Below are 27,836 nucleotides of genomic sequence, written 5' to 3'. Positions count from 1 at the left end.
TTGCTTAGGTGCTATACTATGGAAAAATATTTTAATATTTGCGCGAGATATGAGTTCAGACGTATTTTGAAAAACATTTCGGGTCTATTTTCATTTCCAAGCCCGCAGTTTTATCGAAGAAAAATTAACAAGAACCCTGTAGGCTAGAGCTTGAAGCCCATTTAAGCAGAAATGGGAACGTGCTTGAAGCTCGAGAGGATTACTGAATTGTTCAGCGAACAACAGATATTGTTTTATATTAGCTTTCGGTCAAAAAAATTGTACCATCACTGCTTCAGGACACACTGCAGTCCATTGTCATTTGGCCTCCTAATCCTATCTCAAAATAGCCGAAAGGCTTCTGATAGTCCACCGTCGTGGGTCGCTTATTTCGCTCGTATCCGCTACTGGACGCAACAGGCGGAAATAGGGGAAAAAGGGAAATTAGCCCCCACCAGTCAGGAGCGTATGCATCACTGAAAATTCTCTCTCGTCGGACCAGTCGTAGTACGGAAGCTAGCCGCTACTCGGTAACTCGGCTGTCAAATCCAAACGATTTCTTGGACTAACTGAGATCGGATGTTCGAGACTTCTTCCCTCGTCATTTACGAGCCGTTTCCCCCTAGTTTATCTACTGAACTCTACTAAAAAATGTAGATATATTCAAGGGATACGACCACTCTCGACGGCCGGTTTTAAAACCTTTTTATTTGCTATTCAGTCAGAGTGTAAATTGAAGAATACGTACTTCGAGATAGCCCGCATCTCCCTGGAGTGGAATATTTGACAAGCGGAAACTAAATTGCGACTTCCGAATGTAAGAATTTTTCAATATTTTTAACTTATGTTCTTATAGGAATAACAAGATTTGTGATATAGTATTAAGGATAGTTGAAGTGAATCCGATTAAAGGTTTCAATTACGATAATTATTTAACGTTACGTTACCCTTTGATTAAATAATCTTATTAGATTCCGTGTCGGTCAGTGCCCAAACATTTTCCCCTTCAAATTGCGGGATTTAGAAACGAATCAAATTATCCCTTGCTTTGATATCGAAAATCGGGGATGATAATTTATTTGGACCCCTGGGAGACCGGGGACTGTTAGATGTGGGCTTAAGTAGAAGGGTCATTTCCCTTTCATTCAGTCCCTTAATCCTTATAACTACCTTTTGCTACTGTTGAAGTTTGAACGCCCGTAGCATGCCAGCTAGCTCTCCCAGTGGATTTTTTGTTTTGCTTTTTTTTAATCTATGTTCGTTTACCTGCCAACTTACCTGCCAATCTAATTAGGACACGACTCTAGAGAGGATTGTAATTAATGACGAGAGATAGGACATTAATTCTTTAGTTATTTTAATGTTAATTACATATACGAGCGGTACTATCTCGCTTCACAATAGCTTTTAACTTCCAAAAAAAAAGCCATAAAAGTGAAAATGGAAATTATTTTTAAAGACTCTATAGATTTCTGAGCAAAATTTGGGTAATCTTGGTAACTGTCCAACCCCTTGCTAGGAATGTGGGATCTCGGAATTTAAACGGATCCCAAAGTAGAGTAAAAATACGCAATGGATACCTTAGTCAGGCATTAAAAAACTAATTTGATATTAACTGCAAATGATGAACTGAAACTCATATGTGTATTAGTTTCGCTAAATTACAGATCTTCTTATTTCTCTCTCATCGATTACATCTCTCGTTTCAAAATCGTTATAAAAGCCCTGTTCCCACTTATTATCTAAACCCTGTGGGAAAATAAACCGCAACTTCATGTTATCTTTACCGATATATGTGTTCAAAATTTATCTATTTTCATTGGAGATCGGATTGCCTAGTTTCAGAATGTGATTAAATTAGTGTAGCTAAGCAATTCTTGAGGCAATGTGAAAGCCTCATGACGCTGAAACCGCGAAGAAAAATGTTGTTGTAGACATTCCTCTCTATTTTCCTCGAAAACTCCTTTGATCTGAGAAGGTTTCCTTTGACGAAATTCCAGACCCGACCATCTAGCTCAAGTTGCATTAAGATATTCGTAGAAATATAACCGTCAAAAGACTAATATAAGAATCCCGCCAAGTCCCAAAATATGTTCTGTAATAAAAGCCACGTAACCATAGAAAACAGAACAAAAGGGTTAGCCTTTCCAAAGGATCTTTTGAATTTTAGAGAACTACTTAATGGTTATCTGAGGCGCCTTTTATTGATTTTCTACTTAAGTATATAGACTTACGTTATGTTATATAATTAGGAACTAAAAGGTATAGTATTTATAACAAATTCCTATCCGCGGTAGTAGAGAACTACCTCAAGCCTAAGCTTCTACTCCTCTTACTATATTCTCTGTGGCGTAAGTTAAAACAATAACTCTTTTCTTATTTTTCCTTGAAGCCAAGTGCAGTATTTTTAATATGAGGCATATTGTATCCGGTTCCCAAAATAAGGGCCCATGCACGTAAAGACCCTTATTATATAAGTGCCCTAGGCCCGTCGTATAGCAGCCGGCCTGTATCAGTTACAGGCGTGTTTGCCTTTATGTTGTCACATTGTGTCAAGAATAATAAGGTTTCTTTATCGCTAGCACACTTACCCGCCTTCCAAAATTAACCGAGGGGTCAGTTACTCGGCGTAATCGGTTTACACCCTGTACCTTTGACTGTATTATTAGGATTATACACTCGTTATATTTAAAATCCATAACCCGTAATCAAAAGCGTTCAGGGATCCTCGTAGTAATCAGCCCCTCGAAAATGTACATTAGTTAAGTTTCGTTTGATTAATGGCACCAAATATTACGGATAAGTGTAAATTCACCCCATTTTCGTGAATATAGTGTTGATTCACTTATGGTTTTCTTCTGCCAACACCTTTATGTTGGTCGAAAGAAAGAATGATTTCCGGAAATGGCATCCGGTTAGATTGGCTGCTATTATAGATACAGCTATAGGCCTAACCTCTTGACCCATCCAAAAGAGGTCAAAAAAGCTATAGCAATGGTGTGAGGACCTCTCTTTTCAAGTGACACCAACATATTCCATAAATCATAACTTTGACGGGTGTGTTGACACTAAGAGAGATAGAAGTTACATAATGATGAAAAACAAACGGCCGGGATTCTTAAGTTAAAAGGAGCTTTAGATCTTGGAAGAAGAAAATCCAATATACTACAATGATGGAGTAGAATAATGGCGAATTGGTTTATCCCTTTCCTAGCGATGTTTTTTCAGATACCCAAAGGCTATAAGATGCTCTAAAAGGAAATCGATCTGTTAGAACTTTCATTAAATTATGATAATTTAGTTTCATTTATATAACGGTACCAAAAAAAGAAATTTAAATTGGATTTTGCTTGGGTCAAAATTGGCTTATTCAATACAACTCCATAATATAAAAGTTACATCACTCGGTAAAGGGGTAAACTGCGCATAGGACTCTAAGGATTTGAAAGTTTATAGGACAAGTTATCAACTCATTATACGTCAGAGTTTTATGGTAATTTATTCTTGATAAATATATAGTTGCTTCTAATATCCTTTAAAAGTCAAAGGTTTCCACCAAAAAGTTTTCGGTTCTGTCCTCATATAGTAGCTTTAGTATGAATTGGATGTTGAGACGAGGTAAACATTTACATGAAATTAATAATTCTGATGTGATTTTAATTCAATCCGTTCTGTTTGCTCGAGAACTGAATTTCTGTAATCATTCAGCATTCATATAGAAATTAATTATTAATTGTTATAAGGAAGATGTTCTTTGAAGGATTTTTTGAGTTGATAATGTTCGATGATATTTTGCCGTCCGGGCCACTGTTTTCAAGTTAAGATTTGATGGAGTATTTAACGGATAACCCCTTAAATTTAATTACGAAACTGATTTAGACAATAATTTCTAATTTAACAATAAGGGGTCATCCCTAAAACACTCAAATCATAGCTTGAAAACAGTGACCCGGACGCCAAAAATGGAGATAGAAGTTACATTTTCGACTCAATCTCGATCAAAGAACATTCTTAATTTATTGCAAACACCCTATAATATATTTAATATTATTATAATTATCCAGTCTCTGTAAATCGCTTCAATGTAGACCAAAGTCCAATTTATTCCATCAATTATAAATTATGCCTAAGTTGTAATGAATCCGGGCATAGATTAAATCATTAAGTTCTTATATGATCCTAAGCCCACGCGTACAGATCGTTTATCGAAAATTCAATACCTTAAATATATTTATATAGTTAATTTGTGAAATGTACGAATTCGGACCAAGGCCTAATTTTGGAAAGACTAGAGTTGCCATAGACACGCTATGGACAAAGGAACCGTATCCCTCTGGCTATAGCCGCGTGTATACAAAACATATCCTGTATCAAGAGCCCCGTCATAAATGTCTTGGGAAATAAAGGGGTATCTTATATCTCTTGAGATCCTCATAACATCTATTTTTAGACCAAAATTGCAACATAATACTGAAGATACTTTCGGTTTAACCTATGATTTTATAAGTACTATGCTGTTATATCACGATAGTTTATCATCGAGAAAATGAGACCGCGGTATACTTTTCTTCATCGCATATCTCTGCTCCTTTAGCTCAAAAACGACAATTGTGAATTATGATTTCTCATTCCTTTTCAAAGTATAATGCTATGTTCTTATAACTCGAAAAAATATGTTCCAAAGAAAATAGAGACAGAAACTCACTTCATTCATTTAATCATTCATGGCCTGTCCCAAAATACTTCATAATTGGACCATGCCTCATTTTGTTTTTCCACTCTTGTGTTTTTGATAAATTATGGCTTTTTGTGTTCCTGACAAAAATGTCAAAGTTTTATTATATTCTCTTTTTCTTTGTTTTTTTATCGGTTGTGGTAAATGAAGTATATTAACTCAAAGATATGAAAAATAGTATCAAGAAACTTTGGGGGAGATGGCATAGAGTATAAATATCAGCTTTCATTTGATAACTTCAGCCGTAAAATACTGTAAAATAAAAGGCCTACGATCACGCCTGGTTTTACAGACACGATAAAATTGATTAGGAAATCGATACAAACTTTATCGATACAAGCCACTGTATCGATTTTTGTTGATAACGGAACAAATATCAGTTTTGTGTGTTTTTCTAGAAACGTGAAAGTTTTTACCCTTGTTTTCTTCAATATTTGAGTAGATAAAACATGTCAGGCAAGCCTTTGAAATGTTTAATCATTCCGAAAATCACTTAAGTACACAACCTCGATGGTTCTTCCAGAATATCAGATACTTATTGGGAATCTATAAGTACTATTTGCATCTGCAGCTTTTAAATAAAAGTACTTAAAAGAATATTTTAACTTCGATCTACGCAAACCAGCGCGTAAATATTGACTTCACCCTAAACGCAAGTGCGGGCGAATTGAAATATTTCTACATGAGCTCCTTGAAATAACACCGCGGATATTAACCCTAGAAATTGGGCTTATCCTTTGATGAAAGCGTTAGGTTAAGTCAACAAAATCATTGAACCACAGTTAATTAAACATTGTTTAAAAAATCCCTCTAATTAATTAGAAAAATATATCCTGGCACTAAGCCTAATCCCGACTTTGTTGTCTAGAGGTTCTTCATCTGAGTCGCGAAGGCCTAAATTAGGGGGTACTTTTAAATCCCGGAAAAACAGTCTTTTTCTATTAGCGAATTCAAATTTTTTTTTAACCCAGTTAATGCAATTTTAGATAGTAGGGTGGGAATTACTTTGAAGATTTCTTAATACGAAAAAATCCCTTTTTCTTTGAAGTAGAAAAGCCGGTTGAATCAAATAGAAAATTAGTCTTCCCTTCGAATCTTATTATTATCATTATTTAAAATACTAACTCTGTTTCGTTTAGAACGTAGCCTACGTTAACATAGCTACGAAATAAAAACACGAAACCAAAGAGGTATAGTGTTACTGAGCCCTTCACTGTTCGCAAGTTGTCCTTGGGGGTTGAAATGTCACTCTTATACAGGGTGTTTCTTAAGAAATTGTGCATGGGGATGTTCTTTGGGCGATTTCAAGTCGAAAGTGTTGTATGACATTTTGACCCCTAAATGTAATTAACAAACTGAAAGACAATGCTAATTTAACTTAAGGGATCATCCGTAAAATACTCCAAACATAACTTGAAACCGATGTCCCTTAGAAACACCCTGTATAAACTCGGGAAAGAAACCCTATTCTTGTAGAGATTTTTATGCCCTAGAAATTGTAAGGTTCGCCTTTCTTAGTCTGTGTGTTAGTGATAAAAGTCATACCCTATTGTTGTTTCCAAATATAGACCGCTACCAATGTATTTTGTAAGCCTTTGCCAATGTCAAACTATAGAGAGAGTTTGGCCTGGACATTGACAGAAGGGCCGGTGCTCTTTTTTTTCGTCTAGCGGAAAATTGCTCTACATGCTCCGGGGTTTCAATCTTTTTCGCGCCAAATATTGGTGCATTCATAATTAGTCTAATAAAGAGGGGAGTGAGGCTAAAATGAGAGCCTGACTATAGTCTTTTCTGATTTAATTAAGAGGGTTAATGGCTGAAAGTTGGCAGATTTTCGTTCGACCTATAGCTTTATCTTTCCTGATTACGCAACTTAATAACTTCAGGTCCTTGGAGGGTAGTATAATGCGATAGAGGTTTAAGGCCCATGATGTAACGGATTATACGATACACTTTCCGAGGTAAACCCTTAACCTAATCCCTTCTAAATACGGTATTCGGGTAGAATTAATAAGTGTTTCCTCTTTAATTCCCATTCCGCTTTCGTGAAGTATCACGAATTTAAGTTGATGAGGTAAGCCATGAGGCTTTTGTATTCCTTCTAGCGTGTTTAACAAATGCATTGTGCCAGACTACGTCTAACCTAATCTCAAACATCTTACTGTACGAATAGAAACGTGATCCTACTACCTAATTTTCCTTAAACATGCATGCATAAGTTCATAAGATATGTTCCATAAGTTTTTCACTGGTTACAAACTGGAGCTTGTCACGAAGTGACGTAGGTTAAACGTTATAGATTCCTGGTGAGTCGCTGTCATAGGCTTAAGGAACAGACTAAATAGGATCTAGCTGAACTGCAAAACCGACCTAGTGTAGTCAATTCTCGCTTGTCGTTCTCGAACTAGCTCGAGCTGTAAGTCGCTAGTATCACGAAGTATAGGTATTGTCATACTTACGACATATCATCTTATCTTATAAACTTATGATACATATCATAGAAGGCAGTTACGGCAAATCCCAGCCCGCCCACATTAGTGTAGGCATGCTTTTCAAACCAATGTAAATAGTTATTCAGAAAACGTTTTTATTCGCCCCTAGGTTTCGAGATTTTTTTTGAAAGGACAATTTCAAAATATCGCTTCCATTTGTATCGAAGAAAAGTAATCCAAAAACTTATTTTTCCTTCAAAATATAAATGTTCTTCTGGGACACGTTCGGAAATTTTTCTTCAGGCAGAATATTTTTATTTTCAGCACGTGGTTCAGGTTATTTTGAAATATATAACAAAATATTTAAATATTTTAGAGCATTATATAAAATCCGTTTTGGGTAAAAAGTCTGCAAAGAAAACACTGGTCCGTGTGAAGATACCTCTTTTTATTTCAGTATATTTTAGCAAGGCAAAGAAGGATCTCTGATCCTTGACCGAAATAATCCTATTTTCGTCTCTATAGCATCTTCTGGGCGGGAATGTAGCCTAAGCTTATGTCAGGATGTGTTTTAGCTATTACGCGTCGCATCCTACCACTTTGTGGATTTTTGGATTTAATGTCCAAAGAAGATTCACTCTCTAGGAACTTTCTTCTTCTTTCTTATTTTCGTCTTCTTTTAGGGGCCGTCAATAAATAATTGAGGGTCTGGATTATGTTACTTTTAGAACTATACCCTTTACCCTGTAACTTATACAATACCCTAAATTTTATACCCTAAACTTAAATCTTATTAGGGGTATATAATTTACTACCGTAAGGCTCGCGGGGATATATTCCGCTATATTAGTATTCCGTTTGTTACTCTAAAACGTTCCGCTTGTAAGATTCTGAAAGAATAACTGTTGTATATTCATAATACCATTTTATAAATTATGTTATTTCTAAATTTATTCACGTAGTTTTCGAAATGCGAATATCACCTACCCTTTTTCTTTTAGTTTAAATAAAACCACACCAATTTGTAACAGACTTAGCGCTAGAAAAGGTTTCTTTTTACAAATTTATTTTTTGCAGAGTTGGTAAAAGATGAAAGAAAGTATTGTAAACCTGCATGGTGTTGATGCCGTTTTTATTTCCCAAACATTTATCTCCAGCTGCGGCTCATTCCACGAAACCTCTGCCTTTTGTGACCTTTATTTCGACCCAGGTTAATACAAAGGTACTACATCACTGAAACCCTAGTCCCTTTCTTTTAGTCTGACTTGTTTTTTTTAATTAAGTAAACAAAACATTTGGTTTGAATAAAATTCCCGGATTGAAATAAATATACGTGTAACTTCCCCAAAGTTTAGCAAAAAAACCAAAATTAAATCAGGTTTATACGAACTGAGAGAACTTAATTAAAAGTACAGCTTTCAATTTCTTCGGTAGTCACACCTACAGTGATTAAATTTAACGAGGTTTAACACTTCCGTGGCCCCATTACCCTGAAAACTTTATCTTTCCTCAAACTAATTAGGGATGGAAGAGAGTTAGTCTGATCTGTTCTTCGCTGAAGATCGAAAGACTATAAACGGGGGTCAGCCAGAATGGTCGAAGATCTCTCGACGTTGGAGGATTTTCTTCCTTTGTTTCCAACCGCCTCTTGGACCAATCGCGCTGAACCATTTAATTTGACCCTTGAAAATATGAAGGTAATCGATTTTTCAATGAGTTTGATGAGGAAACTTTCTCTACACTAATCGTTTTTCTTTGTTCGAGCTAAAACTTTGCTTTCTCTATCACGACTCTTAAGATGGAGAATGATAGCGCCGAGTATGTCCCGTACGAGGAACGATTAGAGACTTACGTGGTGCCAGCCGTCTTCGCCATCATTTTCTTGGTTGGCTTGGTGGGAAATGGCACCCTAATATTAATTTTTATCCGCAACAAACGTCTCCGTAACGTCCCCAATACGTACATTATGAGTTTGGCTGTTGGAGATTTCGTCGTCATAGCTGGCACAGTTCCTTTCATCAGTACTATCTACACCTTCGAAAGTTGGCCATATGGAATCTTCCTCTGTAAATTGTCCGAATTCCTTCGGGACGTTTCTATAGGTTATTTTTTCTCCGTTTTTTCATTCCCACGTTTCTTTTGAAAGGGACATAGAGTTAGCTAGAGTGCTAATCGATTCTTGGCGAATACTTTTAGGCCTTTGGCACTAAGACTTATTTCATAAAGTTTCCAAAGCCACTCTTAGAAGTTAGAAAGCGCGAAAAAAGCTATCAGTTTTTTTTTAAAAGCTTGGATTATTTCTACTTTCTAAGCGTGGTTTTGGTATATTTTATGCAGTGTCAACAAACGAACCCGGTGTTTTGGACAGTTGTCTTTCGCACGAACCCTCGGAGAATTTGATAAAGCGGATTTAACTTCCGAAACCTTCCGGGGCGGGTTGTTTGTCGAGTTACACTAACTCCTGGTCTCTAATATCGTGCGAAAAAACCACGATTGGAATTTATCGCCCTAACCATATACCTTTTTTTTCCTTTGGAATGTTTATATTAAAGGGGTGACCGTTCTAACATTAACTCTGTTGAGTTTGGACAGATACATCGCTATTGCATCTCCCATGCGGAAGCATACCGGGAAACGAACAAAAGGTAGGAGCGAATAAATAAGATACTTAATCCCATTGACGTCAGAGGAGTAATAAAAATCCAGAGAATATTACTATACACATCTCTGACGTCACATTGGATGGTGTCCTTAAAACTTGGTGATTTCACTAGTGTAGTATTTATTCTATAGCATTAACCTACGCTTTGGCCATCACTGTTTGGTGCATATCTGCGGCAATTGCCACTCCTGGTGCATATTACTCTTTCCTGTGGGAAGTCAAGGTACTTTATATTTATATTACAGTAGAGTCCCTTTAGAGGAAACCTTGCCATTTTCCAATAAAAGGGCCACTTTCGGCTACTTTAGAGTATTTTTCATAATATCTCCCCACGGACCTCTTAGCAAGGGTAACGTGGAGGCAATAAGGAGGTAAAAGTAGGAAAAAATGAAGACTAGTGCTTGATTTTTCTAATATATTACTCTAAAGTTCTACCTCTCCCCAGGGGGGTATATCCATACCATGAGAGAAACGCCAGATGTTTTAAACCTGATTAATCATGCAATCTGCATGTTTTTTCTCGCTCTCTCTCTCTCTTTCTCTTCTATCAGATCGGTCCTGAACGTTACATCTACGTTTGTTACCCATTCCCCATAAATATGTGGCCTTGGTATCCCAAGACGATGGTTCTACTTAAGTTCCTTCTCTTGTATTTAATTCCCTTGGTACTGATAACCAGTTTCTACGCTCTAATGGCTTGGCATTTGATAAAGGCTTCGAGACAGTCTCTCGGCCAACAGAATGACAGTCAAATGAAACAAATGCGTGCCAGAACTAAAGTTGCCAAAGTCGTATTGGCTTTTGTCCTCATCTTCGCCATTTGCTTCTTTCCCAATCAGGTTAGTCCTATACGTTTAATATAGACAGCCCGTGCTGATAGATCATCAAGCTTAATCGTGATCAAAACAGATTTCAAATCCCAAAATAGAGCTTATTTTGTCTAGACTCTATTTTAAGTTTAAAAAAAGCTAGATTTTTGTTCGTAAATAAGTGCTTTTTTCTCGCTCTTCTTAAACGGAAAACTTACGTAAAAATCACCGGAAAACTTAGCGATGAAAGGTATTCAGTGTCGTTTTAAGCCATTAAGGTAAATAGCGTCGTCAGATTTCACCGTTGAACCGGGAAAGGTTTTAACGTTATTTTAAGATTGGGGACATTTAAGCCACCCTCACACGTAACGGAGTTTTCAAAGAGGTAATCTTTTTTTGACACGCGTTTTCTTTCAGGTGTTTATGTTGTGGTATTACTATTATCCCCTCGCTGGAGAAAACTATAACCAATTTTGGCACGTTTTGAAGATTATGGGGTGAGTTTTGTAGAGTATTCTGGTTTGTTTGGGGTTTGTGAAAGGATAAAAGGGTTTTAAAAAGAAATTGAGGGTGAAAGACTTTAAGAGTAGACAGGAACCGTCATGAAAGGTTTAAAATAAACGCGTCAACGTCATATACTTAGAAATAAAAAAAATCAGGATGACAGAGACGCTATATGGGGAGATGATTTAGGAAAAGAAAAAGGTGTCCTTGGGCACTGACCGTTGGATGAGGTAACGTCTCAGACTGTAAATTGACTCAGCCTTAGTTATCCAGACTAGCTCTCTCTTGTTAATTATACTTTAGAATCTTAACTTTCATCCATGATAGTTTGAGGTAGTAAGGAATCAATTTAATTATCAGAAAATTCTTATTGCCTTTCTTTGTTTGTTCATTTATAAATAGATACGTCATGTCATTCGTCAATTCCTGTCTAAATCCTATCGCTCTAACCGTGGTCTCGAGTATGTTTAGGAACTATTTTAAAAGATACTTATTGTGTTTTTGCATTTCGAAATCTAATAGAAATAGCCCCGAAAAGAATTTTCCTAATTCTATGAGGTTTCAAAGCCGTTTTGAAAATAACAGCCTCAATACAGCACCGGCTAAAATTTGATAATGAAAAACCAATTATACTTCCGCCCGCGACTGTGGTTCTATATAAACTTTATTTATTACCCCAAGAGAATTTCGGCGCGTACAAAAACCTCTACTATAAATTCATTCATTTTAAATTTCGGGGAAATATACGATAAAAAATATAAGCTCATCACCATAATAATAATGTGGATTCTATAATATACACTATATTGTAAATGTTACTTGACACCAAGACTATGGAGTGGCAAGGGTTTCGTAGCCTTTGATAACGGTGACTTTTAAAATAGGAGATATTACCGCGCCTATAAGGTAGCTTCACCCTTCACTCTGGTGTGCTACGTGGTAAACATTTCTACAGGCGCTCGTTGGAATAGCATGGGAGCACTTTCCCCTAAAAGTCGGCTCCACCCTTAAAGCTTAAACTAAATAATTTTTATGTGAAACTTGGATCGTTTTTTTTTTTTTAAACTTTTATTCTTTTTGTCAAAAAAATCAAAATTTTATTTACAAATAGTGGAGATTTACAATTTTGTTTTTTAAAGAGAATTTTTTTACAGTGAAAATATGGAAAGGCAAAAATACATCAATGATTTGGATGAACATTATTTTATTTTTAGCGGTGATAAAATTTTACAATTTTTAACCTAAACAAAAAAAAAAAAAAATATTATTTATTTTTCTCCTTTTACCTTAATTACACTTAAAAAAAAAGCCAATTTTTTACCTCGACCTTTTTTGAACTTTGCTTCAAGTCTAAAAAGGTTAAAGATAAAAAAAAAAAAAAAATAACATTGAACAATTCCCTCCCAATTTTTAATGTAAATTTGAAACTTGACTGAAGGCATACTTGTGCCTTGACTTCTTGGGAGGTTTCTTGACCCTCGTTACTGAAGCGGAACCACTGGATGTTTTGGCCATTTTTGTTGGTTGATTACCTAAACTTGGGGGTGAATGATTGCCATTCATGGTAGAACTAGAGCTTGAACTTGAACTGGATGAACTAGAGCTACTACTGCTTGAAGAAGGTAATGGAACCGCAGCCACACTAGGTGCTATTACTCCTTGAGGGGGTCCATTCTCTTCCCCGCCACTAGCAGCATTTTGGGATTCTGTTTCACTATGTGGATCTGTGGGAACTTGTATAATTTATATTTGTGAGTAAAAATAAAATGATAATATAAAACTATATAGTCTTTGAAAATTAATATTCATATACCTTTCTCTTCTCTTTCAATTATACCACTAACAGCCTAAAATATATATATATATATATATATAATATTATTTCTATTTATTAAAAGATATTTTTATTTAGGTCTTACAGCCATAGAAGTTATGGATGATTTAGAAAATAACCTCTCAGCCTCTTTAAACTTTCTATTCCGTTTATCATTTTTGCTATTTGTGTTTCTGAAATGTATGGATTAACTTCATTGTTAGTAGTGTCACAAACACATACTATATATATATAAAGGTTGGTTGGTTGAGAAATACTTATTTGTAGTTAAATATCTATCCCATCCTCTTATTATATTTCCATAGAGCTGGGTATCCTCTAAATAACTGCCTTCAAAAGCGTATATTTGTCTTTCGAGGTTTGCTAATGTTTCCTTATGAAAAAATAAGTTTTCACTTCAGTATTACGTTTTTAAATTTCCCTGGCAAATAGGCTGAAATTGCGCAACTATATTTCCCGCCATTTTCGTTAAAAAAACTTGGTTTTACCAAGGCTTAGCAATGCACGCAATTTAAACTAGACCTTCCCTAATTCTAGCGCTGGTTTAGTCTTTCTAATATATATTTCTGTAATAAATAATAGTTCATTTAATATAAAATCATACTTACAGCGATATCCACCCGTCGTTTAACCAGTTCGGCGAGTTCATTTCTCGTATCAATTACGTTAACGTTCAATCCCTTAGACGCCATGTTTGTTTTGAAATTTTTGTTGGCATAAAATCTTTAAGATCAACTCCTTGATTCAGATCATTTTGACAACGAACTACAAGGCCAACTAGCCTGTTTCCAAGTTAAGTTTATTCACCTCTGCCTATTTTTAATTTTAATATTATTAATTTTAGTAAAACGTGAGAGGAAAACTGTTATAAGTTATAACCTCGAATGCGGAATTACCGAAAATTGTTTTTGTTGGTATTAAAACTCAAAAGTTTGGATTATCATCAGCCCTGCATTTTTACCGTCATCTGCTTATAAATTTGGAAGTGCCATTTGCCATGTGCGTTTAGGCTTAGGTGATTTTATTTAGAAAATTAGTTTAAATAATCTAATTAAATGGGGATAACTAAACAATATCTTCGATACGTTCACGAAGCAACCTTTGGAGTAATAGGAAGCATAAATGCCGATTCGGTTTTTGTAGAGTATAAGAAAACACGCGATAGATACATTGCAACAGCAGCGTGTGAAAATGTGATCATTTGGGATTCCAGAACAGGGAACAAAGTAAGTTTAATTTAGAAACATTAAACATTGTCGTATGAAAAATATTAATATCACTTAAATTTAATTAACAGGAGTTAACACTCGCTGGGTCAAAAGACGCTGTCACAGCATTATGTTGTCATCCCTATGAAGCTGTAGTTGCTGTTGGGTATTTAAATGGCTCAATAAGTTGCTTCAGGCTTGATTCAGGTGAAAGCAACCTTGTTTTAAATGGCCATAAAGCTGCAGTTTCTTGCTTAGCATATGACGAAAGTGGAATGAGATTAGCATCTGGTGGAAAAGTAAGGTGTTTTTGAATTATGAATGAAGGGCTCTTAAATTTAACATGTAATAATTTAGGATACAGAGGTGGTAATCTGGGATGTTATAAATGAAGCAGGTCTTTTTAGATTAAAAGGTCATAAGGGTGTCATAACTTGTTGTCAGTTTTTTACTGAAAAGAATATTTTAATCACTGGGTAATTAATAATTATTGATTGTGATATAAATAGATATTTCAATTAGTAATTAGTTACTAATTATAAATAATGATTTTAAGGTCCAAAGATACATTAATAAAATTTTGGGATTTGGATACCCAGCATTGTTTTAAAACCTTAGTTGGGCACAGAACTGAAGTAATGATCTAGAAATATTAATTAGTCTAATTTAAAGAAATTAAATGAATTAAAATAAACATATTATGAAATTCCATAGATATGGAGTTTATCTTTGTTAAATAATGATTCCAGACTTATAACTGGCAGTGGAGACAGTGAATTAAGGGTTTATAATATAGTTTTTGCCGAGGTTCGTAATTTATAAGTCAATTGAATTAAAGTTTATTGGCAGAAAACTTTAAGCTCGTTAAAAAATAAAAATACAGAATGAACCAATCAATAATGAACCTCCCGTAACTAAAAGAGTTAGACCTGAAACGGGAGAAACTGCTGAAGAAATTGATGAAGAAGATGAAGTAAATATTTAAATTTTAAAATTAATAAAAATAAAAATAAAAATAATTAAAATTGTATAATTTTTTAGACTAGTATACTTTCATGTACAAAAGCAGGTACTATTTTAAGAGAAGGAAAGGACAGAGTTTATAGCCTTAAAGTTGATGACACGGAGAGAGTCATTGCGTGTCATGTATGCCATCAATTTTTACAATTAAAAGTCCAGTGGTGTGCGAGTCCTGTTTTTTCGGTTTCGAGCCGAGTCCGAGTATCGAAACTAATTTCTTATCGAGTATCGAGCCGAGTCTCAAAAATACTTTCGAGTATCGAGTATTTAGATAGGTCAAATTTTGTTTGTTCTTTCGAGTAATTATCGAGTCTCAAATATTGACTTGTCGAGTAGCAATTTTGTAAATTTCTTGAAAATAACGAAGATTTTCAATTATCTAACATCTAACTAGTTCAAAAAGATTGCTAGTGATCAATTAAACATTGAACAGGTGATTTTCATAGTAAATGCTCATGAACTCATTGTCTGCTATAGTTGTAAGCCTCGGACTCGAGTATTTGTCGAGTATTTAAGATGTTAAAAAGCTACTCGAATCTGTCTCGAGTATCTCAATGTGTTGTTATCGAGTATCGAGTCGAGTACTCGGCTCGATACTCGAACCGAGTACTCGCACACCCCTGATTAAAACCCTAAAATATAAATTTTAATTGAGGTTTATATAGGGATCTGATTCTCTTCTTGAGTTATTTCAAATCTGCAATGAAGAAGAGCTTAGTAAACGTTTAAGAAAGAAAAAGAAGAAACAAAAGAGTGAAAATATTGATGCTGAAGTCAAATTAACACTCTCTGATGAAATTAAAAGGCTAAATCCTATCAAAGCATCAGGAAAAATACGTGCATTTGATATTAAAATTACTAAAAACAAAGCTAAGGTGATTAATTTGATTTGAGAAACAGTAAAATAGGAATTTTAATGTAATTTACTAATTTTTCATTTTAGGTGTTATGTCTTTTAAATAATAACAGCATTGAATTCCATCAACTTCAAGTAGAAGCGAAACATTGTGAACCTCAGCTCCTGAACTCTATCAGATTATCAGGGCATCGCAGTGATGTTAGAACTATATCTGTATCATCAGATAATATGTCAATTCTCACTGCTAGTAGCGAAGCTGTCAAAATTTGGAACCGAGATAGCCAACAATGTGTTAGAACAATGCATTGCGATTATGCTTTGAGTTCGATGTTTGCTCCTGGGGATAAATATTGTGTCATAGCTACTAAGGTATAAATTAAGGAAAAGATTGATTGTTAAAGTTATTAGTTAGTAAGATAATTAATTAAACAATAATTAAAATTTAGACTGGAAAGCTACAAATCTTTGATATTGGATCTGGTGAACTTTTGGAGTCAATTGCGGCTCATGATAAAGAAGTTTGGTCCATAACAATGACCTCTGACCTTGTTAGTTTAACCTTACTAATGCTTTAAACTAATTAAAGTATTTTTTAATTAAAGTTTTTAACTTTTTTAGAGAGGAATTGTTTCTGGAAGTGCCGATCATGATGTGAAATTCTGGGATTTTGAATTAATTAAAGATCAAGATCAAGATGATGAGGATTCTTCTAATAAACAGTAATTAATTAATAATAATAAAAATTAATCATTAATTAAATAATTAATCATTAATTAATTATATAAATAAATAATTAATCATTAATTAATTATATAAATAAATAATTAATCATTAATTAATTATATAAATAAATAATTAATCATTAATTAATTATATAAATAAATAATTAATCATTAATTAATTAAATAAATAATTGATCATTAAATAATTAAATAAATAATTGATCATTAATTAATTAAATAAATACTTGATCATTAATTAATTAAATAAATACTTGATCATTAATTAATTAAATAAATACTTGATCATTAATTAATTAAATAAATACTTGATCATTAATTAATTAAATAAATACTTGATCATTAATTAATTAAATAAATACTTGATCATTAATTAATTAAATAAATAATTGATCATTAATTAATTAAATAAATAATTGATCAGCAATTAATTAAATAAATAATTGATCATTAATTAATTAAATAAATACTTGATCATTAATTAATTAAATAAATACTTGATCATTAATTAATTAAATAAATAATTGATCATTAATTAATTAAATAAATAATTGATCAGCAATTAATTAAATAAATAATTGATCATTAATTAATTAAATAAATACTTGATCATTAATTAATTAAATAAATACTTGATCATTAATTAATTAAATAAATAATTGATCATTAATTAATTAAATAAATAATTGATCAGCAATTAATTAAATAAATAATTGATCATTAATTAATTAAATAAATACTTGATCATTAATTAATTACTCACTTAATTTTAACTATTTAAGGAAAAGGTTAACTCTAGTTCATCAAAGGACACTTAAAATGACTGAAGAGGTTTTGTGTGTTCGTGTTAGGTACTACTAATATTAATTTATTATTTTATTTTGTTCAGCTGTGAATTATAAATTAATTATAATTAATAAATTAATCTTTCATTTAAATCTTAGTAAAGATTTAAGATTAATAGCCGTATCCCTTTTGGATAACACTGTGAAAGTTTTCTTCATGGACACTCTTAAAGTAATTAACTAATAATAAGTAATTAAAGTTTTCCCAAGATTAAATTTAATTCTTTCTTCTTGCAGTTTTTCCTTTCACTTTATGGCCATAAATTCCCCGTCCTTTGCATGGACATCTCCGATGATGGAACTCTAATAGCTACTGGTTCCGCTGATAAAAATATTAAAATCTGGGGTTTGGATTTTGGAGATTGTCACAAGTCTATATTTGCTCATGATGAGAGGTAATTTAATTTAATTTAATTTAATTTCTTCTTTAATTATATTTTAAGTTAAATTTATTTAAATTGGTTTTTAATTTTTTATAGCATTATGTGTCTGGAATTTATTCCTAAAACGCACATGTTCTTCAGTGCTGGTAAAGACAAGAAGGTTAATCAGTGGGATGCTGATAATTTTCAGAAAATTACTACACTTGAGGTAGGAATAGAAACTTAGTCCTTGCCATGTTTAGAGGCGTCTGCTAGCCAGAACCCATATTTGATTGATTCAACCAATCCCATGGGGGTAAGGGGTTCTGGATAGCAGACGCCTCTAAACATGGCGACGCAGTAGGCAGTGCTTTTAAGACTAATTAAATGCTATATTTAGAAAAAGGTCCTTATTTTAAGGGATAATGTTATGTTATTTGACCTTGTCGACCTTTAAAATATTTTCAGGGACATCAAGGAGAAATTTGGGCTATGGCAATTAGTCCAAGTGGTAATACTGTCATTACCGCCTCTCATGATAAGTCTTTAAGGATATGGAATAAAACTGAAGAACCTTTAGTTTTGGAAGAAGAACAAGAACTGGTTAGAGACTTTTATTAATTATGCCTATGTCTAATTTACTAATTTAGGTGAAATTAATTGGCCTTATTCCTGATCAACGCCACCGAGGCGTAGCGGCGACTTTTGGAACTATAATAATACGGTAGCCAATTAGAGGTGGCGCTGGAGTCGATGGACTCTGATGGAGATCTGTTATTTTCAGTGGTGGGCAAATCGCGAATGTCACTCGCATTGCGAAAGATTTTTCGTCTCTCTTAAAGAAGTCTCTCGCGCCGAAAGAGTGAGACAAGAATGAGTGACTTGTTATCACTCGTGGCTTGAGAGTTTCATACACGCGAATTACAATATCTCACTCTCGCGAAGTAATGTTTTTCCAAAAGAGTGATAAGGTTTCTTTCACCAATGCCTCTTTCTATTGTCGGGAGTGACTTTCATGAGTCGAGACGAAATCACTCTTAAGGACTTTTAAATATAAAAAATTCGAGAACTTCACTCACTCTCACTCTCACTCAGAGAATGAAAATTATATTAGTTTGAAAGTGATTTTTAGAGAGCGAGTCAAGTCCTCTTTTATCATGAAATTTTTACCAGAGTTGGGCACTCCTCCTTAGATAGATTTTTTTTCCTATCAAACTATCATAGATGTCGAAACTATCAATTCTTCTGGCTATATTTTAGAGTGGAACTCCTTCTTAGATAGATTTTTTTCCTCTCAAACCATCATAGATGGCGGAACTATCAACTCTTCTGACTATATTTTAGACTGACATTGCTGGTTAGATAGATATTTTTCCTCTCAAACTATCATAGATAGCGAAACTATAAACTCTTCTGACTATATTTTAGACTGACACTGCTGGTTAGATAGATATTTTTCCTCTCAAACTATCATATTTGGCGAAACTATCAATTCTTCTAGCTATATTTTAGACTGGCATTATTTGTTAGATAGATTTTTTCCCTCTCAACAAATCATAGATGGTGAAACTATCAAATCTTCCTTCAATATGTTAGATTGGCTCTCATTGTTAGATAGATTTTTTGCCTATCAAATCAAATTGAAATCTTTAGCAACGACTAAATTAATCGATCATTTAATCTCCGGACTTTAAATTTGATTGTTTTCGATCAAACTGATTTGGTCTCTACCTAATTTTACTCTGTTTAATCGATTCCTGATATTTCCTGATTTTGTAGAATTTCGAATATTTTCATATATTCATATAATTTCCATAATCTCATTTCTCAAGTTTGACTTTTAACTGTCTATAGTTAGCTACTATCCAAACTTTTTCAAATTATTCGCCCTCGATTTAATCTAAACCATCTACTATAAACGGTTAACTAATAATAATTAAAGGCAAAAATTGCAATTAATAACTGTGGGTAATAAAAATCAGAAAATCTACACTTTAATTTATCTACTTCTACGTTTGGATGATTTCGTGGAATCGTTCTTCCTCCTCGAGAAGTCGTTCATATCAGTGACAGCACGGACACGGAGCTTCTATTTACAAGAAGCTCCGTCTTCACAGTTTGAACTGTTGAACCATCGTTTATTTTATTTTTATTTATTTGTTTGAGAGGGTTATAACGACCACCAAATACAGAATCTTCTTATAGAATAAACCTACACTTGCTAACGTTCAAATATATTAAAAACTTCGATATCATTCAAAAAACGACTTATCTTTCCAGAAATTTTCATAACTATCAAAATTGCCTATCAAAGATTAGCACATAATTTTTTAAAATGAAATCAGAAAACAGATGTCGCCAAATAAACTCACTCAAAGAATCAATTTATTTCTCAAGGAATAATGCCTATCATTTTTTATGATTTCTAAAAGATGGGGTTAGTAGCCAGATCACGTTGAGAATCGATATTTTTCTCTAGAAGATTTCAACGAATCAATGAATCATATCAACTTCGAGTGCACTTTCTAAGCTATCAAACTCAATCGATCATTATAATTCAAATTTTTCTCGAAAATAACTATCAAAATTGATACTTTGATAGGGGCAGATTTAGTTTTCTATCGTATCAAGTGGTAAAACTATCAAATGATATGATAGTGCCCATCTATGATTTTTACTGGGAATTGGGAAAATCTGGTTTAGGAAATCTACTAGATGGAGGTGTTTGAGTAAGAAAGAATCTCTAACGACGGAGTCGTCACTTAGCGTTATAACGTACGACATGAGAAAGCTTATGAGTTAGCTTATTTAAGTGATTTGGATGACTGGGGTGATATGAATTATTTTTTTACTTCGTTTATTTGAATTATATTGTTGATTAAGATGATTTAAATGACTTTGAATGACTATGTAGATATTTGATTTGAATGACTATGTAGATATTTGATTTGAATGACTATGTAGATATTTGATTTGAATGACTATGCAGATATTTGATTTGAATGACTATGCAGATATTTGATTTGAATGACTATGCAGATATTTGATTTGAATGAATATGTAGATATTTGATTTGAATGACAATCGTGATTTGAATGGGTCATTTGAATGACAATCGTGATTTGAATGGGTCATTTGAATGACAATCGTGATTTGAATGGGTCATTTGAATGACAATCGTGATTTGAATGGGTCATTTGAATGACAATCGTGATTTGAATGACAATCGTGATTTGACTGACAATCGTGATTTGACTGACAATCGTGATTTGACTGACAATCGTGATTTGACTGACAATCGTGATTTGAATGACAATCGTGATTTGAATGGGTCATTTGAATGACAATCGTGATTCGAATGACCCATTCAAATCACCCTACTCATTCAAATTAAATATCTACATAGTCATTCAAATTGGAAATTATTAGGTTAATAATAATTAGTTAAAACATGTTTTTTGAAGTTGAAGCGGTAATAATCAAAACATAGAAAATAACAGCTCTCCATCACAGTACGTCGACTCCAGCGCCACCTGTAATTGGTTACCGTTTTATTATAGTTCCAAAAGTCGCCGCTACGCCTCGGTGGCGTTGATCAGGAATAAGGCCAATTAGTTTAATTGATTGTTTTTTATATAGGAAAGAGAAGCTGAATATGAAAAGAGTGCGGTTGGTGAAGAACCAGTAGTTCCCGGGGAAACAAATAAAGAAACTGGATTAGCTGGGAAGAAAACTTTAGAAACTGTGGCAGCTGTAAGTTAACTTTAATTTTACAATTAAATGGTTAACTCTGATGGTTAACTCTTTTTTAAATAGGCTGAGAAAATAATGGAAGCTATAGAAATTTTTAATGAAGAAGTAGCTAAAAAAGAGGAACATGATGAGGAATGCAAAAGACTTGAAAAAGAAATCCCTTTGCCGGAAGTAAACCCATTGATGGAAGCCTTCAATACAACATGCCCTTTTAGATATGTTTTAGAAGTTATAAGAAGAATCAAATCGAGTGAAATTGAAGAGGCCTTATTAGTTCTGCCATTTACTTATGTCGCTGATCTTCTACATATTCTTAGTAAATTCTTGGAGAGGGATTGGGAAACGGAACTATCAAATAGATGCCTGTTTTTCTTAATGAGGTAACATTTTTCATTATTTTTCCTTCAAACTATTTTTATGAATGACTAACACTAATTTTTATATTAGGGTTCACTGTAATCAAATTATAGCCACGCATAGTTTAATTCCAGTTATTGATAGACTCAGGAAATGGGCCACAATAAGTGTTAATAACTTAAGGGTAATGATTATTTTTATTTCAAATTATTTATCTATTTTTTGGTATTGACTAACATTTAATTTGTGTTGATTATTTTATATCTTAAAAGGACACTGTAGGGTTTAATTTAGCAGGCTTAAAATACATTCAAAGAGAAATTGACCAAAGAGAAGAAGTTTCCTTATTTACTGATGCTTCTCATAAATTTAAAGAAAGGAGACGACGTTTAAAGAAAAAAGAACAACACATATTACACATTGAATAAAATTTTATCAAGTTTATTCCAGCGAAGTCTGATTATTATTTATTTTGTTCATGGGTTCCATCATTATTGAAATAAGCCTTGGCGCAATTTTGTGATGGCGCAATTTTGTGATAAGCCTTGGCACAATTTTGTAATAAGCCTTGGCGCAATTTTGTGATAAGCCTTGGCGCAATTCTGTGGTAACTGGTAAGCCTTGGGCGCACGCATCGTAATTTTGTGAATAGGGCTTTTATTTTTTAGTTTTAAACTTATAATGGGGAAAAAATAAACGTTATTTTAAATTTGCCGCCGTCCTTCAGAGGGCATAAGTAGAGTTCCTTCTTGTTTTTCTTTGTTCGTCCTATCAAAGAGACAAAGACTCAAACATTGTTAGTAAATGTGGTTTTAGTTTGGCTTGGTTCCTGATGTACTTTTTGGCAATTTTCCTTGGACATTAGTAGGCCTATGTTATTTTATATCGACTTTTAACGAATTTATTCGTTTGTAATCCAAGCAAAATAGGCTTAGCTATCTGTTTATTGCACTATGAATGCCCTTAGATTTACTGCAGTTGGTTTTGTGGGCTGGGTTGGTGGTACATTCTATGAAAAATACCGCATTGGTAAAGTAAATGCCGCGACTATATCGACTCAATCTAGTCTAATACCGGTCGAACCCTCAAAAGACGCGTCTAGAACCTCTCAAATTTTAAGATTCGGGTTCCCAAGTACGGATAACATTCGCGTTTTTAGTGATTATGTATCTTCATATGATCGCCGGAATAGAACCGCCAATTGGGTCTTTGAACACTTGACTGCCGCGTCAGTCAAACCTAATGATAATGTAGATCGTGCTAAATGCCAATTTCAACCAGATCCCGGTGTACATTCCCTCTTTCGCGCCCAAAATGAAGATTATAAAAGTAGTGGGTTTGATAGAGGACATTTGGCAGCAGCCGGAAATCATACAATGTCTCAGGAAATAATGGATCAGACCTTCTACCTTAGTAATATCGCACCTCAGGTATTTATGACTAGGATCTATTTTTTTGATTACCCATTGTGAAATTAGCAAATTACTTTATTATTATTAGGTTGGAAAGGGTTTTAATCGCGATATGTGGAATAAACTTGAGAAGTACGTCAGGAAGTTAACAAAGAATTATAAGAATGTTTATGTGTGTACTGGGCCTCTTTATCTTCCAAGGTATGCATGTGTAAATTTCCATGAATGTTTAATTGAACACATGAATTTTTCTTCATTATAGGAAAGAACCGGATGGAAAAATTTACGTCAAATACCAAGTTATTGGAGATGACCATGTAGCTGTCCCTACACATTTTTTTAAAGTTGTAGTGGCGGAAAATGATTCTAAGGAGTTTCACCTGGAATCTTACGTTATGCCTAATCAAGCTATTGATGATTCTGTGCCATTATCAGCCTTTCTAGTAAGTATAATCTACTTTATAAACCAATTCCTCAAGTCATCAATGAATATTTTTAATCCAGGTACCCATAGAAAGTGTTGAAAGATCAGCGGGTCTTTTATTTTTTGACAAACTGCCTAAGAATGCTTTTAAAAGAATCAATGGAAAAAGTACTTGAGTGTGTTGTAGAAATAGAGAGGTGACATTTATATAAGGACTCTAATACCAGTAATTTTACAAGCCTAAAACCATGGATGAAGGATGCGCGTGAGGAAATTTGTTTTCACTCTACAGGATAGGCAACTCCCTATCTCGAGCGACAGAATATTCTGTATACACACTCTGTTACAACGTCGGTTGTCAGCACGCGCAAAGCTATTTCTCTATGTAACATAGCTTTGTACGTGCTGTCAAGAGACGAAAAACTTCAGGATCTAAAATATCCGCGAGTTTTTTAGCTCGAGTGCACGGACCTCTGGGCCTTAGTTTCAAATACGTGTAGTAGGCTGTAGGTAATTTCACACCTATTTGAAACTACGGCCTAGAGGTCCATGCACTCGAGCTAAAAAACTCGCGGATATTTTAAATCCTGAAGATCCTGAAGTTTTTTGTCTCTTGACAGCACGTACAAAGCTACGTTACATAGAGACTTAGCTTTGCGCGTGCTGACAACCGACGTTGTAACAGAGTATATACAGAATAAGCTGTCGTTCGAGATAGGGAGTTGCCGTTCCTATAGCGTGAAAACAAATTTCCTCACGCGCATTCTTTATCCATGCTAAAACACTATAGTATTTTGATATTTAAAACCAAAGATCGAGTGACATTGTTTTATAAAACTTTTATTGACATCATGTTAACATAAAAAACTGGATTAATCTAGTCAATCATAGACTGGCCATTGTTATTTCACCAATTTTAAACTGTAAAGAAGCTAAAGTGATTAAGATGGCTTCTTCAGTCCTAATTGTCCTAGAGCCTTGATTAGGACACGTATTAACGTAATAATTAAATATCTCTAAAGGAGAATTAGCATCCAAATCTTCATCAGCTTCTATGGGATATTCAAGTCCTTTTAATCCTCCAAATACAATTAATAAGTTCCTAAAAGAATATTTATATTAGTTAGTTTACTTTATTTCTACACTTTCTTCCGTCTCTCCGGAAGTTTTTTAATTAAGTTACTTAAATGGTTTCAGATTTATCTTGTCTATACTTTCTCCTTTATCGGACGTTCCCATAGTTAAATCATAACCCTTTTCATGAGGGGAATTTTTAAAAACTTCGTTAAGATTTGAGGCAAGTCTGACTGAATAACCCCAGTAAAGTCCAGCTTCTTCTTTAGGTGTTGACGGAGAAACTGCTATCCCAGTTTGGTGTTTTTCTTAAAGAAAAATTGCATTGCCCCTTTATTATCTTATACCCTCCATCCATGGATGAAGGATGCGCGTGAAAAACATTCGACGCTCTACAGGATGTGCAACTCCCTATACTAAAAAGTAGACAAGTCGATACTAGCACCGCCTGGCTACCAGCGCTGGAAACCCTCGCGGGAAAAATAAAAAATACTGGACATAAGAAAAAAACACGCGCTACCGTCAATTTTTTTCCTTAGCGTCGTCTGCTTGAAGCAAAACAGTGGGGTTTTTTCTTTTGTCCAGTATTTTTTATTTTTCCCGCGAGGGTTTCCAGCGCTGGTAGCCAGGCGGCGCTAGTATCGACTTGTCTACTTTTTAGTATAGGGAGTTGCACATCCTGTTGAGCGTCGAATGTTTTTCACGCACATCCTTCATCCATGGCTCCATCTTTCTATTAATTTATTAACATACTTGTACTTGTTTCATTTAATTTTACAGTCACTCTAACCCCGCTTTGTATCACTTTATCAATTCTAATGTCCTTTAATTTTCAAATAATTTAATTAACTTGGAGGAAATTTTAAGATTATTAATCCTAAAGTTACTTTTTGTAACCCGATATTGACATAAGATCCTTTGCCTTCTTTAACTGGACGATCAACTATTACTCCTTCACGGAATGTACTGATATCATCAGCTCTTAAATGATGAGGGGCATCAAGAGGATTTAATAAACCTAATTAGAAATAGGTCAGTAATGTTTTTGCCTTCTGGTTTCTTTTCCCGTTAAAGGGAGGGTGAAGTAGAAAATCAAGTGATTTTTTATCGATTCTTCTACTAATTATAAGACCAGTCTGCATAGTGAAACATTCAGGAAATACAGTCTCCGAATGATTTTAAAATTCAAATTAGGTTCAGATTTTAAGGATAATTTTAATCAAGGACTGCCGACCAATCACGTAACGCCCTGCCTTTTTGTTAACAAAATTCACGTGGCACGCGCCATGCCTAAATAAATTTATCACGAGATTTGATAAAATTCGCGCGCTACGTGATAATCGTGGCGCGAGACACGGAACGTGCCACGAGAATTTTGTTAACAAAAAGGCAGGGCGTTACGTGATTGGTCGGCAGTCCTTGTTTAAAATTATCCTTAAAATCTGAACCTAATTTGAATTTTAAAATCATTCGGAATTGGTATTTCCTGAATGTTTGACTATGCAGACTGGTCTTATATTTAGTAGAAGAATCGATAAAAAATCACTTGATTTTCTACTTCACCCTCCCTTTAAATTTTACCAGCGTATTGTAAATCCTTATGCATTGGGAAAAAGTATTTTCTAAGATATTGGGGGCATTCTAAGTATTGTAGTATCCTAGCCATTTGAATATTAGCATTGCCCTTTTTTCCAATCCCTTGATATTCACCTTCGGTAGTTTTTTCATCTCTAAGAGATGAGCATGTATCATCAAATATTATAATTTCATCAACACAAAAAACACAAGCTGCTCTTGCAATCTAAATGTGGGTTAATTCTTAATTAATATTAATTCTTGGCACTTTGGGGTGTTTATTAGATTTATTTTAAACTTTACTTGACCAGCTAAATAAGTTCTTAGTTCAGGGGATTGGGCATTGTCTAGTATTGTGCCAGGAACTGCTATAGCTATAGTGTAATTGTTTATTTTTGATGTATCCTCATTTTTAGAATGTTCATTGTCATTAGCTTCCTCTTGTGTTTTGGTTTTATTGAGCTTTTTTAAGCTTTTCATTTCTTTCCATACTTTAAGTTGTTGTTTTTCTATGGAAATAAGTTCAAGGCAACTATAAATATGGCTTATAATGTTTAATATAAGTTCCAAATACTTTCAACTCTCCATTTCTTCCATTCGCAAACCTTTGAAGAAGATGTAAACAAAATTAACACTATCTAATGGCACCCCATGTTATTTCCCCATAGAGCTTAATACAGTCGAAGGCAGAGGGCTGCCATTACTCTATATTCAATATTCCATACAGTTATCCTAACCCTTGGTCTTTATTTTACCTGTTTTTCCTTTTGTTTGTTTTTGGGTTGTTTAAACTTTCTCTTTTTACCAACTTCCTTCGTTTCTGTTACACTATCAGAATCTGACATGTTTATTGTTTTAAATAAATTATATTAACGTTTTAAAATTAAATAAACCCGAGCGTTTGACGCGGGTTACCGGGGTTAGTTCTGACAACACGTGGGTGACTCGAGTAGAAAATTTGTATTTTGATTGGCTAGTTAGATGCACGTGGTTTAAATAAAAAAGGCGGGAAATTTTTTATTTTATATCCACGTGGAATTCTCTTTCATTTTTGAAATAATTCAGATTTATGGCAAAGTTCAGGAGAAATTTTTTATAATAGTATATTATAAGCTGCTTATCAGTAATGCTTAGCTATCCTCCTTGGTAATGGTAATAAATTTATGATTGTAGTAATAAATGATTCATAAATACTCCAAATGTTTAGTGATGGAAAAATTTATTAAATGCCTTTAAAAAACTGATTCTTCAA

At 33.9% G+C, this 27,836-nt stretch overlaps 5 protein-coding genes across 11 annotated transcripts; 3 read left to right on the top strand and 2 right to left on the bottom strand.

Annotated features, from left to right (window-relative positions):
- The first annotated feature begins 583 nt into the window (after positions 1–583).
- Positions 584–12,906, top strand: LOC149661656 (neuropeptide CCHamide-1 receptor-like). 2 transcript variants are annotated; one of them, XM_089843215.1, is made up of 8 exons: positions 584–796; positions 8,669–8,843; positions 8,945–9,248; positions 9,699–9,791; positions 9,940–10,031; positions 10,360–10,647; positions 11,035–11,114; positions 11,524–12,906. In XM_089843215.1, the coding sequence occupies exons 2-8, from the start codon at positions 8,739–8,741 to the stop codon at positions 11,732–11,734; spliced, it is 1,173 nt and encodes a 390-aa protein (XP_089699341.1). In that variant the 5' UTR covers positions 584–796; positions 8,669–8,738; the 3' UTR covers positions 11,735–12,906. The 2 variants fall into 2 exon arrangements, with proteins under 2 accessions (XP_089699341.1, XP_089699340.1); XM_089843214.1 differs by lacking the exon at positions 584–796 and adding an exon at positions 8,231–8,368.
- On the bottom strand, positions 12,171–13,685 carry Eaf6 (chromatin modification-related protein EAF6/MEAF6). 4 transcript variants are annotated; one of them, XM_089843221.1, is made up of 6 exons: positions 13,564–13,685; positions 13,213–13,328; positions 13,041–13,128; positions 12,935–12,968; positions 12,443–12,854; positions 12,171–12,362 (listed from the first exon to the last, which is right to left on the bottom strand). In XM_089843221.1, the coding sequence occupies exons 1-5, from the start codon at positions 13,645–13,647 to the stop codon at positions 12,532–12,534; spliced, it is 645 nt and encodes a 214-aa protein (XP_089699347.1). In that variant the 5' UTR covers positions 13,648–13,685; the 3' UTR covers positions 12,171–12,362; positions 12,443–12,531. The 4 variants fall into 4 exon arrangements, with proteins under 4 accessions (XP_089699347.1, XP_089699349.1, XP_089699346.1 ...); XM_089843223.1 differs by having other exon boundaries at positions 12,443–12,845; XM_089843220.1 differs by having other exon boundaries at positions 13,041–13,135; positions 13,217–13,328.
- Positions 13,686–13,907: 222 nt separating this feature from the next.
- Positions 13,908–22,553, top strand: LOC149661654 (WD repeat-containing protein 3). Its single transcript, XM_089843213.1, has 20 exons — positions 13,908–14,181; positions 14,253–14,462; positions 14,521–14,639; positions 14,720–14,798; positions 14,878–14,970; positions 15,047–15,136; positions 15,205–15,309; positions 15,849–16,058; positions 16,127–16,411; positions 16,489–16,590; positions 16,661–16,761; positions 17,565–17,633; positions 17,727–17,799; positions 17,865–18,022; positions 18,107–18,218; positions 18,458–18,592; positions 21,629–21,742; positions 21,806–22,122; positions 22,190–22,283; positions 22,372–22,553. The coding sequence occupies exons 1-20, from the start codon at positions 14,011–14,013 to the stop codon at positions 22,525–22,527; spliced, it is 2,793 nt and encodes a 930-aa protein (XP_089699339.1). The 5' UTR covers positions 13,908–14,010; the 3' UTR covers positions 22,528–22,553.
- A 137-nt stretch (positions 22,554–22,690) lies between these two features.
- On the top strand, positions 22,691–24,820 carry LOC149661653 (endonuclease G, mitochondrial-like). 2 transcript variants are annotated; one of them, XR_016368969.1, is made up of 5 exons: positions 22,691–23,529; positions 23,600–23,712; positions 23,774–23,954; positions 24,016–24,182; positions 24,719–24,820. XR_016368969.1 is itself a non-coding variant. In XM_089843219.1 (4 exons), the coding sequence occupies exons 1-4, from the start codon at positions 23,053–23,055 to the stop codon at positions 24,109–24,111; spliced, it is 867 nt and encodes a 288-aa protein (XP_089699345.1). In that variant the 5' UTR covers positions 22,692–23,052; the 3' UTR covers positions 24,112–24,820. The 2 variants fall into 2 exon arrangements, 1 of the variants encoding a protein (XP_089699345.1); XM_089843219.1 differs by having other exon boundaries at positions 22,692–23,529; positions 24,016–24,820.
- LOC149661652 (28S rRNA (uridine-N(3))-methyltransferase) lies at positions 24,760–27,535 on the bottom strand. 2 transcript variants are annotated; one of them, XM_089843216.1, is made up of 8 exons: positions 27,340–27,535; positions 27,159–27,189; positions 26,888–27,093; positions 26,591–26,810; positions 25,897–26,027; positions 25,763–25,832; positions 25,119–25,317; positions 24,760–25,037 (listed from the first exon to the last, which is right to left on the bottom strand). In XM_089843216.1, the coding sequence occupies exons 1-8, from the start codon at positions 27,427–27,429 to the stop codon at positions 24,821–24,823; spliced, it is 1,164 nt and encodes a 387-aa protein (XP_089699342.1). In that variant the 5' UTR covers positions 27,430–27,535; the 3' UTR covers positions 24,760–24,820. The 2 variants fall into 2 exon arrangements, with proteins under 2 accessions (XP_089699342.1, XP_089699343.1); XM_089843217.1 differs by having other exon boundaries at positions 25,769–25,832.
- Positions 27,536–27,836: the final 301 nt, after the last annotated feature.

Source organism: Phalangium opilio, unplaced genomic scaffold (genome assembly GCF_054372755.1).
Source record: "Phalangium opilio isolate 3A_F unplaced genomic scaffold, DU_Popi_V2 ptg000070l_1, whole genome shotgun sequence".
Taxonomy (NCBI): Eukaryota; Metazoa; Arthropoda; class Arachnida; order Opiliones; family Phalangiidae; genus Phalangium; species Phalangium opilio.
The sequence above is the reverse complement of the archived record's forward strand: the minus strand, read 5'-3'. Positions and strand labels throughout refer to the sequence as shown.